The sequence below is a fragment of the Lemur catta genome, chromosome 18 (genome assembly GCF_020740605.2).
Source record: "Lemur catta isolate mLemCat1 chromosome 18, mLemCat1.pri, whole genome shotgun sequence".
NCBI lineage: Eukaryota > Metazoa > Chordata > Mammalia > Primates > Lemuridae > Lemur > Lemur catta.
Window position 1 is genome coordinate 20,573,513 of NC_059145.1, and position 16,290 is coordinate 20,589,802.

Sequence of the window (16,290 nt, forward strand, 5' to 3'; positions counted from 1 at the left end):
TTTCTGGATATTTAAAACCCTGTCCTGCCTTGATTCTTGGAGGCCACCCTTGGGTGTCTCTGACTACTTCATTTTCATCTCCTGGTGACCCCCTTCCCTCTGAGTTTTTCCCTCAGGTCTCAGTCGTCAGGCCTCATCTCTGCTCCTCCTATCCCAGTGATCTTATCCAGTCACAGGGCTTTCAATGCCATCTGAATGCAGGTGATTCCCAGAATTTTACACTTGTACACCCAGCTCCTCCTCTCTGTCTCCACGTGGATGCCTAATGTAATATACATCCAAACTCAGCTTGTGCCAAACCACCTCCCCAGCTGCCCCCCTAAGCTTGCCTCCTTCTATCTGGTAGTTAACAGCACCTCCATCCTTCCCGTTGCCCAGCCCCAAAATCTTGTGTCATCTCCCTTACAGTAGCCCATAGGACTCTCCTGCCCTGCCCAGGACCCCTTCCTCCCCTGTCACTCTTCCTCCTGCCACCCTTCAGCTCATTGGTCCCCTTGTTCTTTCTCCGTCAACCCAAACATGGGCCTTTGCCACTAAAGTTCCCACTGCCTGGCATGCCCTTCCTCCATCAGCTGCTTGGCCTGCTCTTTCCTGTCCTTCCAGGGCTCACAGGTCGCCTTCTCAGTGAGACCTTCCCTGACCACTGATATAAAATGGCACAAACATTCTGACACACACCCAGGCTCCTGACCTTGTTTTATTTTCTCCATAGCATTCCCACCATTTGCTTGTCTTCTCTCACTAGAAGGTGAGCTTCATGGGGGCAGGGTTCTTTCCCCAGTGCTCTGTCCTCAGCTCCTAGATAAGAGCCTACCACGAGTCAACCTGCACTAAATATTTAAAATGTTGTTGTATTCTTCCCAACACTCTACCTTCTCCCGTGCTGGCTGACATTACTCTGATTATTACTTGCAAATCTCCGTCTCTAACCCTCAGTTCTGGACAAGTATTTCTGAGAGCCAGGGAAGTCTATGGGCACTTTAAGATTTCTCTCCACTCTCTTCCTTTTCTGCCTACCATGTATTGATCAACTGTCCTGCAATATCACCAGTTCTTCAAAGTTAGAATTTCCATTTGATCCTTGAACCTTTGTCTACCCCAAGTACCCTACTCCATCCAGTTCAGTACTTCATATTCTCGATCACCCTGGAAAGCTCGCTGCAAGTCTAAGCCATTCCGTCATCTCATGCCCTCTGTCTGCAGGCCCTGGCCACCTTGAGTCCCAGTTACATACTAGCCTGCTTGGCTACCTGCCTGCTCCCAGGCACTTCCCTTCTCCAGGCATCCCCACCTGCTCTTGTCATTCCAAAACTCCCTCATCCCTCTCCTCTGCTACAGCAGCAGATTTTTACTTATGTCTCTCACCATCTAAGGGTGCCTCTGTCATGACGTTGTGTGACCCACACTGGGGCCATTCTGGATCGCCACCCTTCCCTCTGCCAGAGCAGCCCTGAGTGATGGTTTTAGAAATGAGCTGCTTCGATTTGAAGAAAGGATTTCCCAGCCCTTTTTTTAAAGAAGGAAAACCATGGACTTACAGATTGTGGTACAAATTTATATATTGCTATTTTAAAAATGAAACCCACCTCCTTTTTAGCCTTATTACCTACCACTCCAAAATCCAAAATACCACTCAGTATGCCCATTCTTTCTGGTAAAGTCAGACTACCAGCCCTTTTCTTGGGTAAGCCATGACTTGCCAGCTTGTGAAATTTGTTTCCTGATGTTACTTCTATTTGGGATGCCTTTCTTCCTTTTGTCTACCTGGAAGACTGCCTTGCATCCTTTATGGCCCTATTAGGATGCCAATTCTCTGTAATTGTCCTTAAACCACCTATGCTCCAGGCAGGATTAAACCCACTGCCTTTGTGTTCCCACAGCATTTTCTATAGGCCAACATTTGTATTATGGTTAATTGATTCCTCCTCTGTCCCTCCCTCTTGCCTGTGAGCCTCTATCTGCCTCGCATCTGTGATTCCAGGGAGTGCTCATTATAGCCTGGCACACAATAGGTGCTCAGGGGGTATTTGCAGACTTCTGTCTGTGATCACAAAGAAGAGCCATCGCATGTATCTGTCACCAACCCTACCCCATCCGGGTTTAGCTCCACCAAGCCCATGTTTCTCAAAGTGTAGTCCCTCCTCCATGCACTCATCAGAACCACCTGGCTATGCTTGTTAAACTACAGGCTCCCTACCCTACCCCAGACCTACTCAATCGGACCTCTGGGTGTGGAAGACGGGTTTGTACCAAGTGCCTTAGCTATCCAAACTTGAGAATTACTGCTCTATTTATTGATCATATTATAATAATTGAGCATATTAGTTACTAGTCACTGTGGTAGGTTATGTATTGCAAAGATGTCCTCAAAGGAGGGATGTGTCACATGCCGTATGCTTCAGTGGCATCAGTGAAGAGTTCAGAGAGCTGTTGCGTTCCATAGGGTCCTGCCTTCTTACAGGGTGTGATGCTGCCAAATACATTCCCATGGTGTAGTCCATAATAACAAACCTGACACAGGGAGGTGGGGCCAGGCTTGACAAGGGGCATCCTAGGGGAGGAGGCTGTGTGGAAGGGCCACAGGTGGCAGGGAGAGAGACTGGCTAGCAGCTTGGCTTTTCCTGTGTTTTCCTCCCACTCTTGTCCTTCTGACCCCACAGACTCTAAATGGCCCAGGATTTTATATTTTGTAAGGGGCAAAGATCCTCTGGGTAGATGTGACAGGGCAAGGTCCTGAGCTCGGGAACTCTCAGCCTTTCCAGCTATGCGTTAGTGGTGACTTCTCCCAGAAAGGTCTGAGGGCCCTAAATATCCTCATTCAGAAAATTTACTAGTCCTTACCCAGGACTGGCTGCTCAAAAAATATTTTTCCTGCTTTTAGTATTACAGATGCTATTTACTTACGTCCAAACCTAAGGCAGCTGGCAAGACTTTTGTGATCTGACATGAGGACAATTCAAAACTTGGCCTTACTTAGTTCTGTTGTAAACTCTAACACTGTTATACTTCTTGTCCACCCATCCTTCATGTGCGGAAGGATTAATTATATATCAAGATGAAGAGAGCCTCGGTTACTACTGCCAAGGAGCTATGTAATAAACTAGGAGTGATTATAGAGGGAAGCAGAGAGAAATCAAAATCAAATAAACATGCAGAAATAAAACATTTAGATCATGTAGATCTTTTCAGTAGATGCATTATTAACTGTAAATAATAGGGCTTGGACCATTTTTGTATGTGACTCTTTCTTTCTCAGACAGGAAGCTGGTGTAGCCGCAAGCCACAGATCTATCTAAAAGTGATTAAAATGAAATCAGCTTTAATGGAGTGAAGGATATACGCAGGGTATACTTAATCATGTGGCTGGCCCTGTGCAGATTTTTCCTGTGACAGCTGAGCCTGATGTTGATGTAAATTCAATAGGAACACTGGCTTTTAGGAGACAAATCCCTGCTTTAAAGTCTTCCTCCTTCCAAGGTTGGTTCTCCTGGCTGAAATGAAGTTCTGTCTCCCATAAGGTGGAATATTGTCATCATTCATTGTTTTGCCCAACATTTATTGTGTGCATGTGTACTGGGCATGTGTATCTGGTAATTGGATATACTGTACTACGTAGCGTTTTTTTCTACTTTAATCTGGTAATACGGACTACAGTTTACTCTTTTGTGTTAGGTACTGGGCCAAATGCTGCACATAATTGTCCACAAAGTTTCACAATATTGAAGTAGGATGTATCAGCAACATTTTACAGATGACAAAACTGAGGCCCAGAGAAGTAACTTGCTTGAGGTCACACAGTGATATATTAATAGAATAGAAGCAGGAAGTGAATTGGGACTGTATGACTCCCAGCACTGGTGTCCCTAACCCCGCTTAATGCTGCTTTCCTATGAATATGAACAATGGAGGGGACATAATTCTCTCAAATCTCATATCCTAAAATATGGGAGCTGGACAGGATATAAGCAGTACTCTGGGCCTACCACTTAATCTCACAAACAAGGAAACTGGGGGCCAGTTCATGGGAGATAATTAATCCAAGAATCCCCTGCTTCAAAATATGCAGAGAAAAGAAGAGAGCCCTGCCTGAAAACCCATATTTAAGCAGCTTTACAGAATTATCCTTCACATTTAATGATAACCCCGTCTTGATAGTGTCTTTGGGTGATGACAAATGCCTCTGTGAGAATAGTGATTTTTTACATTTTTCTTGTGATATTGCAGTTCATTAGGTTTTCCTTTCCAAATTGTTAGCATTTCTGGTGGTGACTTGATTTAGATGACATAAGTCTGCATGCCTCAAACTTGAATGTAGGTGCCAATCACCTGGGATTTAGCAGGTGTCAAGTGGGGCCTGGAGACTGCATCTCTAACAAGCACCCAGGTGATGCTGCCCATTGACTGGTGGCACTTTGAGTGGCAAAGATGCAGGCAGGGTTTGAGGAAACCATTTCAGTGTCTTTGCTTCGTAAGAAGCATCTCCAGGTATGCAGGTGGCTGGCAGGTAGTGCTATGGCCCACTAAGAGATACCCAAGTAATGGTTATGATAATTTCCTTAGGTGTTTACAAAGCCTCTGTCCTTATGAGCTTTCTTAGTGAGCTCAGACTTCAGCAATTATGTCTTTAAAAGTGGGGGTCAGGCTGGGTACAGTGGCTCACACCTGTAATCCTAGCACTCTGGGAGGCCAAGGCGGGTGGATTGTTTGAGCTCAAGAGTTCTAGACCAGCCTGAACAAGAGTGAGACACCCCATCTCTACTAAAAATAGAAAGAAATTAGCTGGACAACTAAAAATGTATACAAAAAAATTAGTCGGGCATGGTGGTGCACACCTGTAGTCCCAGCTACTCGGGAGGCTGAGGCAGAAGGATTGCTTGAGGCCAGGAGTTTCAGGTTGCTGTGAGCTAGGCTGACGCCACAGCACTCTAGCCCAGGCAACAGAGTGAGACTCTGTCTCAAAATAAAATAAAATAAAAAGCACTGTTAATGATGCTTTAAAAAAAAAGAAAGAAAAATGGGGTTCAATGGGGAAGGCACATTTGGAAAGTCTGAATTGAGGATTGTAAGTTGCAGGACAGCTGGGACCATGTTTGGTGCAGAGTATGTTCATGGTGCCAAGCTGACTATCAGTCCTACAGGAACTATCCAGTGTAGGCTGGTGACTAAGGGCAAATCAAATAACCCTTGATTCAAGTCCCAGCTCTGCCACTAACCAACTGTGTATATGGGCAAGTTACCACCCTCAGACTTAGTTTGCCTATCTTTTTTTTTTTTTTTGAGACCCAGTCTTGCTCTGTTCCCTGGGCTAGAGTGCTGTGGCATTAGCCTAGCTCACAGCAACCTCAAACTCCTGGGCTCAAGCGATCCTCCTCCCTCAGCTTCCCAAGTACCTGGGACTACAGGCGCTCGAGACCATGCTTAGCTAATTTTTGGTTTCTATTTTTAGTTGCCTGGCTAACTTTTTCTATTTTTAGTAGAGACAGGGTCTCGCTCTTGCTCAGGCTGATCTGGAACTCCTGACCTCAAGCGATTCTCCTGCCTCGGCCTTCCAGAGTGCTAGGATTACAGGCATGACCCACTGAGCCTGGCCTACTTTGCCTATCTTTAAAGTGGGGTTACAACGTTTGCTTACCACAGGATGTTTTAATGAGAATGAAATGAGATCATGTATGCATGGATAACATGATATGCAGTCTTTTCAATTATTGGGGCTCAGTATTTCTTGAATAAGAGAGGATGAAATGCTTTCAGGCATTTTAGAATTAAGCTAAAAGAGTTTTATCTTGTGGAGATTCTCAGCAACGTACTTTAATGAGTAGGTAAGCATGATTTGTAAATAACATATTAAATTTTTGCATGTAAATAGTGCTTAGGTGCCTGGCAACCATTTAAGTAGAACAGTTGGTCCAACCTTATTGGATTTCAAATGGAAGAGAATTCTCACCAGTTTCATAAGTGAATCTTGAGATTAATTTCCTGTACAGGAGTAGAAGACTGAAGTTGGTAGTTTGGGTCTTAAGCAACATAAACAGCTCCCCTGACATCTGTGCATTCATCATCTACTTGGCAGACTTCAAAGGGTCACTTTCTACTTCTGCCTTAACCATCACAGCTTCTGAATTAGCCAAACTCAAGTGGAAACAGCCTTCACCATAGCTGTGGCCTGAAGCCTTGAGAGCCTGGTGCCTAATGGGCTTTCTTTTCTGAAGGTGGATATAGGAGGTTCTCGGCTATATATGCAACTCTCTTACTCTCTAATCCACAGATTAGGAAATGGACTTGGTGTCTCTTAGTTCTAATGGCTTTGTCATCTGTGTCCTACTCTTCTGTCCATCTCAATGATGTTAATAAAGTTTGCAGTAATTGCTTATTAGATGCAATTAGATGCACTATGTGAATGCTTTATATAGCATCAGCTCATGTAGTCTAAGTAGCAAAGCCATGGAATAGAGATCATGTTTCTAGAGAGGAAGGTGAGGGTCAGAGAGCTAAAGCAGAGGGTCAGAAAGGGTCAGGCCTGTCACACAGCTGGCAGGTGGCAAAGCTGAGACTTGAACTGAGTGAGATCCACTCATTCCAAAGACCATCCTCCTAACCCCTGTGCTTTCCTGCCTTCCTACGACAGCCCATCTGTGGCCTTTGTCTGGTATATTATCTTCCTCCCATGTCCAACCCCCCAAAATGATGACCTGTAGATGTGCTCTACCTGATTTGTGTTTTCTATATCACATTTTGGGATGTTTTTATTGCCAGGGATTCTAGTGGAATCCAGCCATCTCCTGCATGTCTGCTTTTGCCCCCTGCCAACGGTGTGGCGAGGTGCATTGTGATGGGGGAAGGGATGACAGGCAGGAGCAGTGGGTGGGCCCAAGAAGGGAATAGATAATCTAAGAGGGAGTGAGAAAGGGATTTGCCATATGATGTGCTATATGTGACCACCCACGCTGACAATGACTGTTCAGTTTTTACTGGGAGGCAACCTAGTTTAAGGGGAAGGCCATGGGCATCAGAGCCAGACAGACCAGCAGAAGAACACAGATCTGCTGCTTAAAAACATGTTTGCTGAGCCTCAGTTTCCTGATCTGTAAAGTGGAGATAATGATACCAACCTGGCAGAATTGTAGTAAGGATTAGACATAATGTATATATGCAAAACCCTTTCATATAATAATACTCAACAGAAGAAGGCCATTATTGCATCAATATATTAAATAGAGGGGGAACTCCTGGTAGAGCAATTAAAATTCTTTAGCCTGATCCATCCAGGGGGCATTTATTGTTCCATTGCTGTATTCTCATCTCTAGCTGTATACTCTATGAGAATGGCATAGAATTCAGAGAATGTGAAAATAGGTCCTATTTCCTAGGCTCTGATTTCCCACAGCTCTGGCTATATCTTCTTCTAAGAATGGTCATCATCAGGATGTGTATTCCTCTCTTAGCTTTCTTTCCCACCTCTTCCCTTCCAGGCAAAGTAAAAAGGGTCTGACCGTTGTTTCTTTCCCTTTAGGGGCCTGGGAAATTGAGGGAATAGAGGTGTTAGTTCTATAACTCACAAACTCCAAGGGGCCAGGGCTTTATCTAGAATGATCACTGCTGCACCCCAAGCAGCTAAAAGAGGTGTACAATAAATCCTTGTTGACTAAATAAGTTTAAGATCATCTAAGACTGTTTGCTGCATGTCTACAACGGAGCTTTCTTAGCCTTGATGTGATTGACATTTTGGGTTGTTTGCTCTGAGGGCTGCCCTGTGCATTGTAGGATGTTCAGCAGCATCGTTGGCTTCTACCCACTAGATACAAGTACATCCCCTCAGTTGACAACCAAAAAGTGTCTCCAGATGTTCCCAAATGACCTCTGAGGGGCAACATCACCCCAGATGAGCACCCCTCATCCACAGAGAGAGCACTTTTGATTAGGATTCTGTTGGGAGGTTGAGGTTTATAACATGAATGAAATAAAAAGATTTCTTAAAGATGAGAGACTACACTGTATATGTGATACCAGTGAAAATGTTTCCTTCACTGAAATCCATTACAAACATTCACCTTCCGGTTGCTACAATGTCTATCAGAGTGACAGGAAAGAGAGGCATGGCTTCCTGCTGCCAAGGCTGCAGCTTTGCCACCAACAGCTTGCACTGCTACTTTACGAAACAGTAACCGTCGATGGTACAGCTCCTGGTTCAGCTTTGAATCGGCAAGTCCAGTGCAGACTAACCTGTTTACAGGGCAGATCTTTTAAAAATCTTGGCTTGTTTGCCCTTTTAAAATTGGTTCTGTGGCTATAGCCCAACCTTATTGGTTAAAGAAGTCTGAGATTCAGTCCTGAATGAGTCATGTGAGTGTTTTTCAGTGACGATCAGAGTCAGATTTGGCACACAGAAGAACGCCATGCCTTCTGCTGGCTGGCCAAGCCAACCGTGCACTCCGTCAGTAGTTCTGACATCATCATTTTGTTATTGTGAAACCTGGATAATTCATAAAACAGGAAGAGATTAGGAAACTGAATTTCCCTGAAACTTGACAAGTTACCTTTCAAACCCCAACACATCAGTATCATCGAGTGTTAATCTGTCAAAATAGAGCTGTCTTTGAGTGTGATCTTGTTGGTTTTTGTGAGAATCTTCCTAACTCTGCACCATTGTGAAGACTAATTTAATATTGTTTCTTCTAAGAAAGTTATATAGATATAATCTTGTACTAAAGACAGGATTCAGCAAATATGGTCACTTTCATGAAAACATACCAAGAGTCAACTGCAAAACCCCATTAGAAAGTGTAAGTGTGGCTTGAATGGGCAGCTCAGCAATGAGGGGTGAAGAGCAGGAAACTGCAGACAGTTCACCTGTATTCAAATCACATTTCTGTGGCCTTTGGCAAGTTACCAAACCTCCATAAGCCCCAGCTTACTCACCTGTAGAATGGTGATAAATAATATTGACAGCTGCATAAGTAGGGTTGCAAGGATTCAGTTCTGCAGTGGAGGTCAATTGCTCAGCACATTAGCAAGAATTCAGCACATACGTATTGGCTATTGACATGTTTGTCTTATATGAATAAGCATTGCCTAGTTGTTTTGTTCTAGAGCCCTTTTGGGGGCTTTGGCAACTCAATTTCTTCCAAAAAAAACTTGGATATTGAAACTGAGAGAACCTAAATGACTCTGTATAATTATCTCCTGCACTGGAATACAAGTAAGAGATCAGACTATGAAGGCAGGCATTTAAAAAGGCATAGAAAGCAAATGTTCATCAGTGATTTTTTTTTCTAGGTTAAATGTTATTATCCTTACATTGTCTTTGCTTAAGTTGATGTAATGCTGTCTGTATGAGGTGAACATTCAAATTATACTCATTCTAAACCATCCTAAGTTGAAGTTCAACTTTAAAAATTAGTAAGAAATTTTTTTAATATACAGTTTTTAAAATGAAAAAAATAAAAAGTACATTTCCTCCCTTTGTACCCTACTACCCCATCTTCCCCCAACACACACACAGTTAGGGAAGGAGCCCCGCATATACTCTTCTGTGTGCTTTGGGGCATCCAGGAATATATTTGCTGGGCATATTTGGTAGAGCAGTCAGCTAAACTTTTCAAAGGAAGAAGTCAGCATTGGAAAAAATGTCAGTAGATTTTAATATAAAAGTAATAGATTTTTCCTTGTTAATAGTCTAGTCAGAAAAAAATTGAGGCTTTAAAAGTTTTTATCTCTAATCTTTTTATAATTTAAGCTGAAAAAGGCATAAGAACCTGCATTAAATAGCAAATTAATACTTATCCAAGTTGATGCTTTAGTAACCACAGCCCTGGCAGTCCATACAGACTGATGCATTTCATCAGGGGCCCAGGCACGAACTGTCATTAATAAATTATTGATTAAGTACTTCACCCTTCACCACACCTTTCATCGTAGTTATTTTAGGCTTAAAGCCTGGCAACAAAATGCAATCATGATGGTTATTGTGGATTTGCTTTTTTTTTTTTTTTTTTTTTAAACACAAGGTCTCCCTCTGTTGCCTGGGCTAGAGTGCAGTGGCATCATCATAGCTCAGGGCAACTTCAAACTCCTGGGCTTAAGTATGGATTTGCTGTTGTTAAAACCATGTCCATCAAATTTATTTTGCTGGACAAAATAGAGTTGTGAACTCAGTGCTTTAGGGTAGATTTCTTTATGAGACTTCACTTGCCAGTGGGGGTCCCTTGTTTGTTCCCAAGCTAGTCTATAATTGTGCTTCCTTAGTGACCTTCTGATGAGGCAACTATATTGAGAAGTGCATTTTTGATATTTAGGTTCCACACCTAGGGAGCCTTCACTGGTTCATAGTTCATGGAGTATAGTCTGTAGAGCTTGCTGTGCTTACCCTCCCCCGGCATGGGCCTTTGCTATCTCCTCTACCCCTGAGCTAGTAGGAATTTTGTGCACATCTCTAGTGTGTAGCGGTCTAGCACCTGTCCAAAAAGCACAACATGGTGAGGGTCCTTGGGGAATAGTAGCTTTTATAGGCTTTAGATCCTCGTGGGTCGGTTGTGATGGGGTAGTGTCTCTTTTCAGCAAGCCTCTTATTTCTCACTAACAACCATAAGTGGAGCTTTTGAGCATTATTTGTATGGCGAAATATCTTTGGAGATATTTTGGGGTTTCACTCTGTTACCCAGGCTGGTCTTGACCTCCTGGGCTCAAGCAGTCCTCCTGCCTCAGATTCCTGAGTAGCTGCAAATATAGGCGTGTGCCACTGCACTGGGCTGAAATAGCATCTTAGGCTTGATATGACTGGACCTCAGCATTCTTGAGCACAAACTGCTAATTCATTACAGGGAGAAAGGAAAGGTGACAGGAATTGAGAGTCTTAATTCCTAAGGTTTGATGAGACCATGTCATTTTACCGCCAGTCCCAGTAAATGGTGCTTGGTAGTCAGTTAAATTGCATTTCTGGTGAATAAACCTGTAGTATGTTGCCATCTAGTGGAACATATAGCAAACTAAAGATTAATGCATTCCGACCATAAAGTTCAGCAGAGCTAATTAAATCAGAACTTTAGAAAAATAACAAAGTACTTTCTAAAGGCAAGTCTTTTGGAAACACATGCAAATTCAGATGAAATCAGAATTGACTTTTAGTGATGTTTTCTTAAAGTAGGCAAATGGTCACTTTGTTTCTCAAGAGTACATAGTTACCACTAGGGTACCAACAAGTTTTCATACGTATCACCAGGTCAGGACAGTGCATCTGTATTGCCATCTGTACTATAGGCAATTATCTAAAATCCTAGGCAAAATGCTTGGTTATTACTAGGTTATTAAAGTATTTTTTAAAATGTGATTATAAAGTTTCCAATACCTTTTTTTACATACTTTAACTTTTTTTTATTAAGTTTCCACAGAATAAATATGCTGATTTTTTAGGGGAAGCAAACACATGACTTCATAAAGTAGGAATTTCACATTTTAAATTCTAACTAGCATCCCAGAAATTTGCAGTTCTGTGCTTTGAGACCTGATTTTTTTATTAAGCTCGGTAGAATTATATTATGGAATATTTCGTGAACACTGACTGCTTGTTTGGTTTGTGTCTTTGTTCTTTTGCTTACGTTTGCTTAGATCCCTCCCTGGTGCCACGGCAGCTGAGTGTGCATCAAATCTGAAGAAAATCTACACAGTACAAACAGTACAGGTAAGCTCAAGAGAGGGGTGAACCAGATTAACATGGTATTAAATATATGTTGGACACTTAAACATCCAACTTGAAAATTGCCACCGTGCTAGTGGCCCCTGCCCAGGGTTCTGCTCAGGAGTTAGCTCTCCTGGTCCATTTTGGTGCAGCTGCCCTTGACCAAGTCCCCCCCAGAGGCCAGCCAAGCACACACTTACGTGGCCTGCTCTTGTCTTGGCAACCTGTTAAAACTTTATCTACTGCCTAAACCTTGCATAGACCTGCATGAGGAGAAGACTGTTACGAGTGAAAGTTTTCAAGACATTATCTGTGTCCCTGTTCAAACTCCAGCCCTGCCATTCTCTCTCTGTGCCTCTGTTCCCATCTGTGACAGGCAGTAGCACAGCCCTGCAGTTATTGAGGGTTTAGAAGTCACCTAGGGAGAGCAGGACAGTGTTGAGCATGAAAGTGGAGAGTCTCAGCCAGGTTTCCTACTTTACCTTCCAATTCCATCCTCCTAAACTAGGCACATATCAACCCCTTCAGTTTCTATAAAATTGGTATAATGATAGCACCTATCTGCATGGGTTACTGTGAGGACTGAATAAGTATAATAAATGTTTATGCCATGCTTAGTAGAATACCTAATAGATATAGCAGGTTCTCAACAAATGTAAGCTCTTAGTTCTATTAGTTCTTTCTCTATCCAACTCTGAGGGTGAACATTCGAAAGAAAAACTGATTGATTTGGTTGATCACATTTCTATTTTCTTCAAAAGCAAAAACTATCAACTTTCTCCCTTCTTCTATTTTAATACACTGTTACAGTTAGAACAAGGCTTTTAAGGCTACTTCAGGGTTGCATTGACCATATGTCCATGAATTTTCTAGAAGGAATAGATTTCAAATAGTTTTCCTATTGCATGCCCCTAAATCTTTTAACTGTCTCGTGGGCAGCCTCTCACGTGCAGAAGTAGCACAAAGATCCGTGTTTTCAAACCCTGCTCCCAGTATCTGGTTCAAAAAATTTGGCATTCATGTTTACACAGTCCCAGAAATCTGATCGTAAGGTACTGCTTGCAGCCACAGAGAGCAGTAACTGGTATAAAGGCACAGTCCTGACCACAGGCCATTCTGAGCTAGTTGGGAATACAACATAAGCATGTGGGAAGCAGAGTAACAGTGCCCCTGTTAATAACCATTCAGTGCCAAGTACAGGCAGCGCCAAAAGGCAGCACGTGAGCCACCGTCCAGGGAAATAAATGCTCTCAGAGTCTGGGAGTCCCCTCCCTTCTTCCCTTCTGTGAGTTTGTGGACTTTTGTCACCTCTCCCCAGCAGCCATCTTATAATCCTCAGAGCACTTGATTTTAAGGTCTGTCCTCACGTGAAGGCTTTTAGATCCTCCCTAGACTTTTTCCACTCCGCCATGACATTGGATCACCAGAGCTACAGGTGGGATTCCAGGGCAGACGTTGGTGAAGCCAGATGAAGGGACTGGCTTGGTTTTCCTGACCCTACACAGTCACACCGAGCATTTGGATCCGGCAGTGTGTTGGGGTCTTCAGGAACCCACTTAAAGCACATGGACAGGCACACACTGGGAAATACTTCTTTAAAACTATGCTTTATTCCCTTAGGTGGATGCTATTTGCCTCAGACTGTAATCACCATGAACTGAGTCCAAATACAATGAATGGAAATCAACTATTTTTATGACAGGAAAAAATGAATATAGTAAAAAAAAATTCAAACAGTTAAAAAAACCTGTACGTTATTGGAATATAATTTATATACAGTAAATGCAGATTTCTTAAGCATAAATTTTGACAAAGATATACACTCATGTAACCATCACCCAGATCATGATAAAAAACTTTCCCTCACACCAGAAGGTTTCTTCATGCCCCTTTCAGTCAACCTCACACCCACCCCAGAGAAACCACTGTTCTGATTTCTGTCACCATATATTTTTGTCTATTATTGAACTTCATATTAATGGAGTCACACAACACTGTATTGTGTCTAGTCTCTTTCACTCAATAAATTGAGGAATTGAATGAATAAATAAGAAATGAATAAATGAACCACTTTCCTGGGTCACAATAGACTGCTCATTAAGGATTCATTAAGCTATAGTGCAAAAATTGATTGTTGGGAGAGGGTCGGTGAACACATCTTACTCTTTTTATGTACAAAGCATAGACGTACATGCAGCCCATGAACAGATACACAGTCTCTCTGTGGCATTAAATCATCTTGAGTGATTAGGAAAAGGGCTCCTTCAGGGTGGGGTGGGGAGAACGATGAATAAAAGGTTGAGAAACACTGCTCGGAGTGGTCAGGAAGTTCCTGTCTCTGATGTCTCTGTTCTCCTCGGTTTCCTCATCTATAAAACTGAGGTTATAATAGCACTTGCTCCCTAAGGTTGAGTGAGGGTTAAACGAGATTGTACCTGGATCTTAGTAGTGCTGGGCACTTAGTAAGCCCTCAAATGTTGGCAGCTTATACTAAAGTGTTACTGGATTCTACTCCTCAGCTCCATCAGTTGACTAGCTAAGGTATAGGGTAGTCACACTGCCTGGGTTTGTATATCTGGCGCTTACTAGCTCAGACGAGTTACTTAACCTCTCTGTATCTCAGTTTACTCATTTATAAAATGAGAAGAATTGTGATGGTGATTTTATCATGCTGTCATGAGAATAAAATGGTACAGTGAAGTAAAACACACATAGTGATTATCCAATAATAATGATAGCTATTCTGCCATCATTTGCCTCCTTCTATTGGGACATCTTTTTATACTTTCCTCAGTCATATTTTATATCAGAAAACTATATACCTCTGTTTCTAGATTATTTATTTCAAGCAGTTATACCCTGGATTATGCCACTGCTGACACCCCTGCTTATGAAAACATATTTAACTTACCAATAACTTTTGGGACTTCAGCCTGTGAGTGTCCTTAGTATTTAAGAACTAGCCGGGGTGCTGACTTTAAAGTCATTTGAGAACGTGCTTTTGTCCCACTGTCTCTTTCTTCTGTGACTGTATGTTGATTTTTTTCTCACTCTAACAGCACTGAAAAACTGCCTCCCTAATCATGTCTATGTTCTTCCTCCATACATGTTTGGGTGAAAAGAATTATGTGTTTTTAATGATTACCTTACATAAAGACATAATGTGTCTTTTTATACCGAGGCCCTTTAGCAAATAGAAGTTGATGGACATGGGGGAGGAGTTGTTATTCCCATGTATTAGGTAGGGAGACTGAGGCTGGGGGTAAGTGGCCCAAACAGCCAATCATGCCGTGTCTGTGGGACTGGAACTTCCTCCACTTGTAGTTCAGCCCTCTTTCTTTTACCCGCAACTGAGGAGTGGAGGAGGCACAGCCTCCAGGGGACCCAGTGACCACTGCTGAGAACACTCTCATCACAGCCAACAATAATTCTCTCTGTCCGGAATTAAGTTTATCTCCGACTTTCATGCTTTTCTTGGAAAATTCCATCTTTCATCTAGGTGTGCTTTCCAGATGCTTACTGCCTCCTTTTACTCTTTTGTAAACATGTTCAAATTTTCCACACTTCTCTTGTGTTTTTGCATCCTCAGTGGTTGCAGTACAGAATAGAACATGGCTTTGGAACAAGCACTATCTTACCTGCTGGAGAATGAAGAGCTACCTGCCAGATGTGATTGGCGAGGGAGGCTGCCTTGTCCCCAGTTTCTTTCAGCCTTACCTGCTCCAAGACTAAAAATTGCACCCCTAAAAACTCATTCCTGTACAGCACTCTATCCCAAACCTCAATAATTTGATTTATCACCTTCAAGACTTTGCCACACTTGTCCAACTGTGTTCTACCCAGTATTTCCCATCAGTTGACTTTTTACTTAAATTTACAGAAGACAGAAACTTCATATTTCTTCTTCTTTTTTTTTTTTTTTTTTTGAGCCAGGGTCTCGCTCTGTTGCCTGGGCTAGAGTGCCATGGCGTCAGCCTAGCTCACAGCAACTTCAAACTCCCGGGCTTAAGCGATCCTTCTGCCTCAGCCTCCCGAGTAGCTGGGACTACAGGCATGCTCTGCCATGCCCGGCTAATTTTTTCTATATATATTTTTAGTTGGCCAGATAATTTCTTTCTATTTTTTAATAGAGATGGAGTCTCACTCTTGCTCAGGCTGGTTTCAAACTCCTGACCTCGAGCAATCCTGCCGCCTCAGCCTCCCAGAGTGCTAGGATTACAGGTGTGAGCCACCACGCCCGGCCCATATTTCTTCTATAAATGGAAATTCAGCATCATTTATTATAAACAGAAAGTCTTCATAAACAATATATATAATCTATTAGAGTTAAGAGAATGTTCTTCCCGCATGTGCCAAAGTCATTTAGGTACTGTCACTAATATCAAGACTTCATCCCATAAAAGGTCAAGCTGCCTGACTGTGGAGTTGGTGGTCCTTATGGGTCATTAAGTTAGGGCAACAGATTGCTTTCCAAACCGTTGAGAAATGAGGGCTGTTCCTTCATAAGGAGAAGTTTTATAGGTCAGTACTGATAATGCAGGACGATGGAAAGATGAATCCAACATACTCACTACTGTGGGCACAGCAGGGCAGCCCACGGTGGGTGCCGTCCTGCAATG

General features: G+C 42.6%; 1 protein-coding gene across 1 annotated transcript in view; it reads left to right on the forward strand.

The window, feature by feature from the left end:
* EIF4E3 (eukaryotic translation initiation factor 4E family member 3) overlaps positions 1–16,290 on the forward strand; it is a 38,590-nt gene that overhangs the window by 2,832 nt on the left and 19,468 nt on the right. The window contains exon 2 of the mRNA XM_045529897.1: positions 11,602–11,674. Coding sequence (XP_045385853.1) covers positions 11,602–11,674 — 73 coding nt within the window. The remainder of the gene's footprint in view (positions 1–11,601; positions 11,675–16,290) is intronic.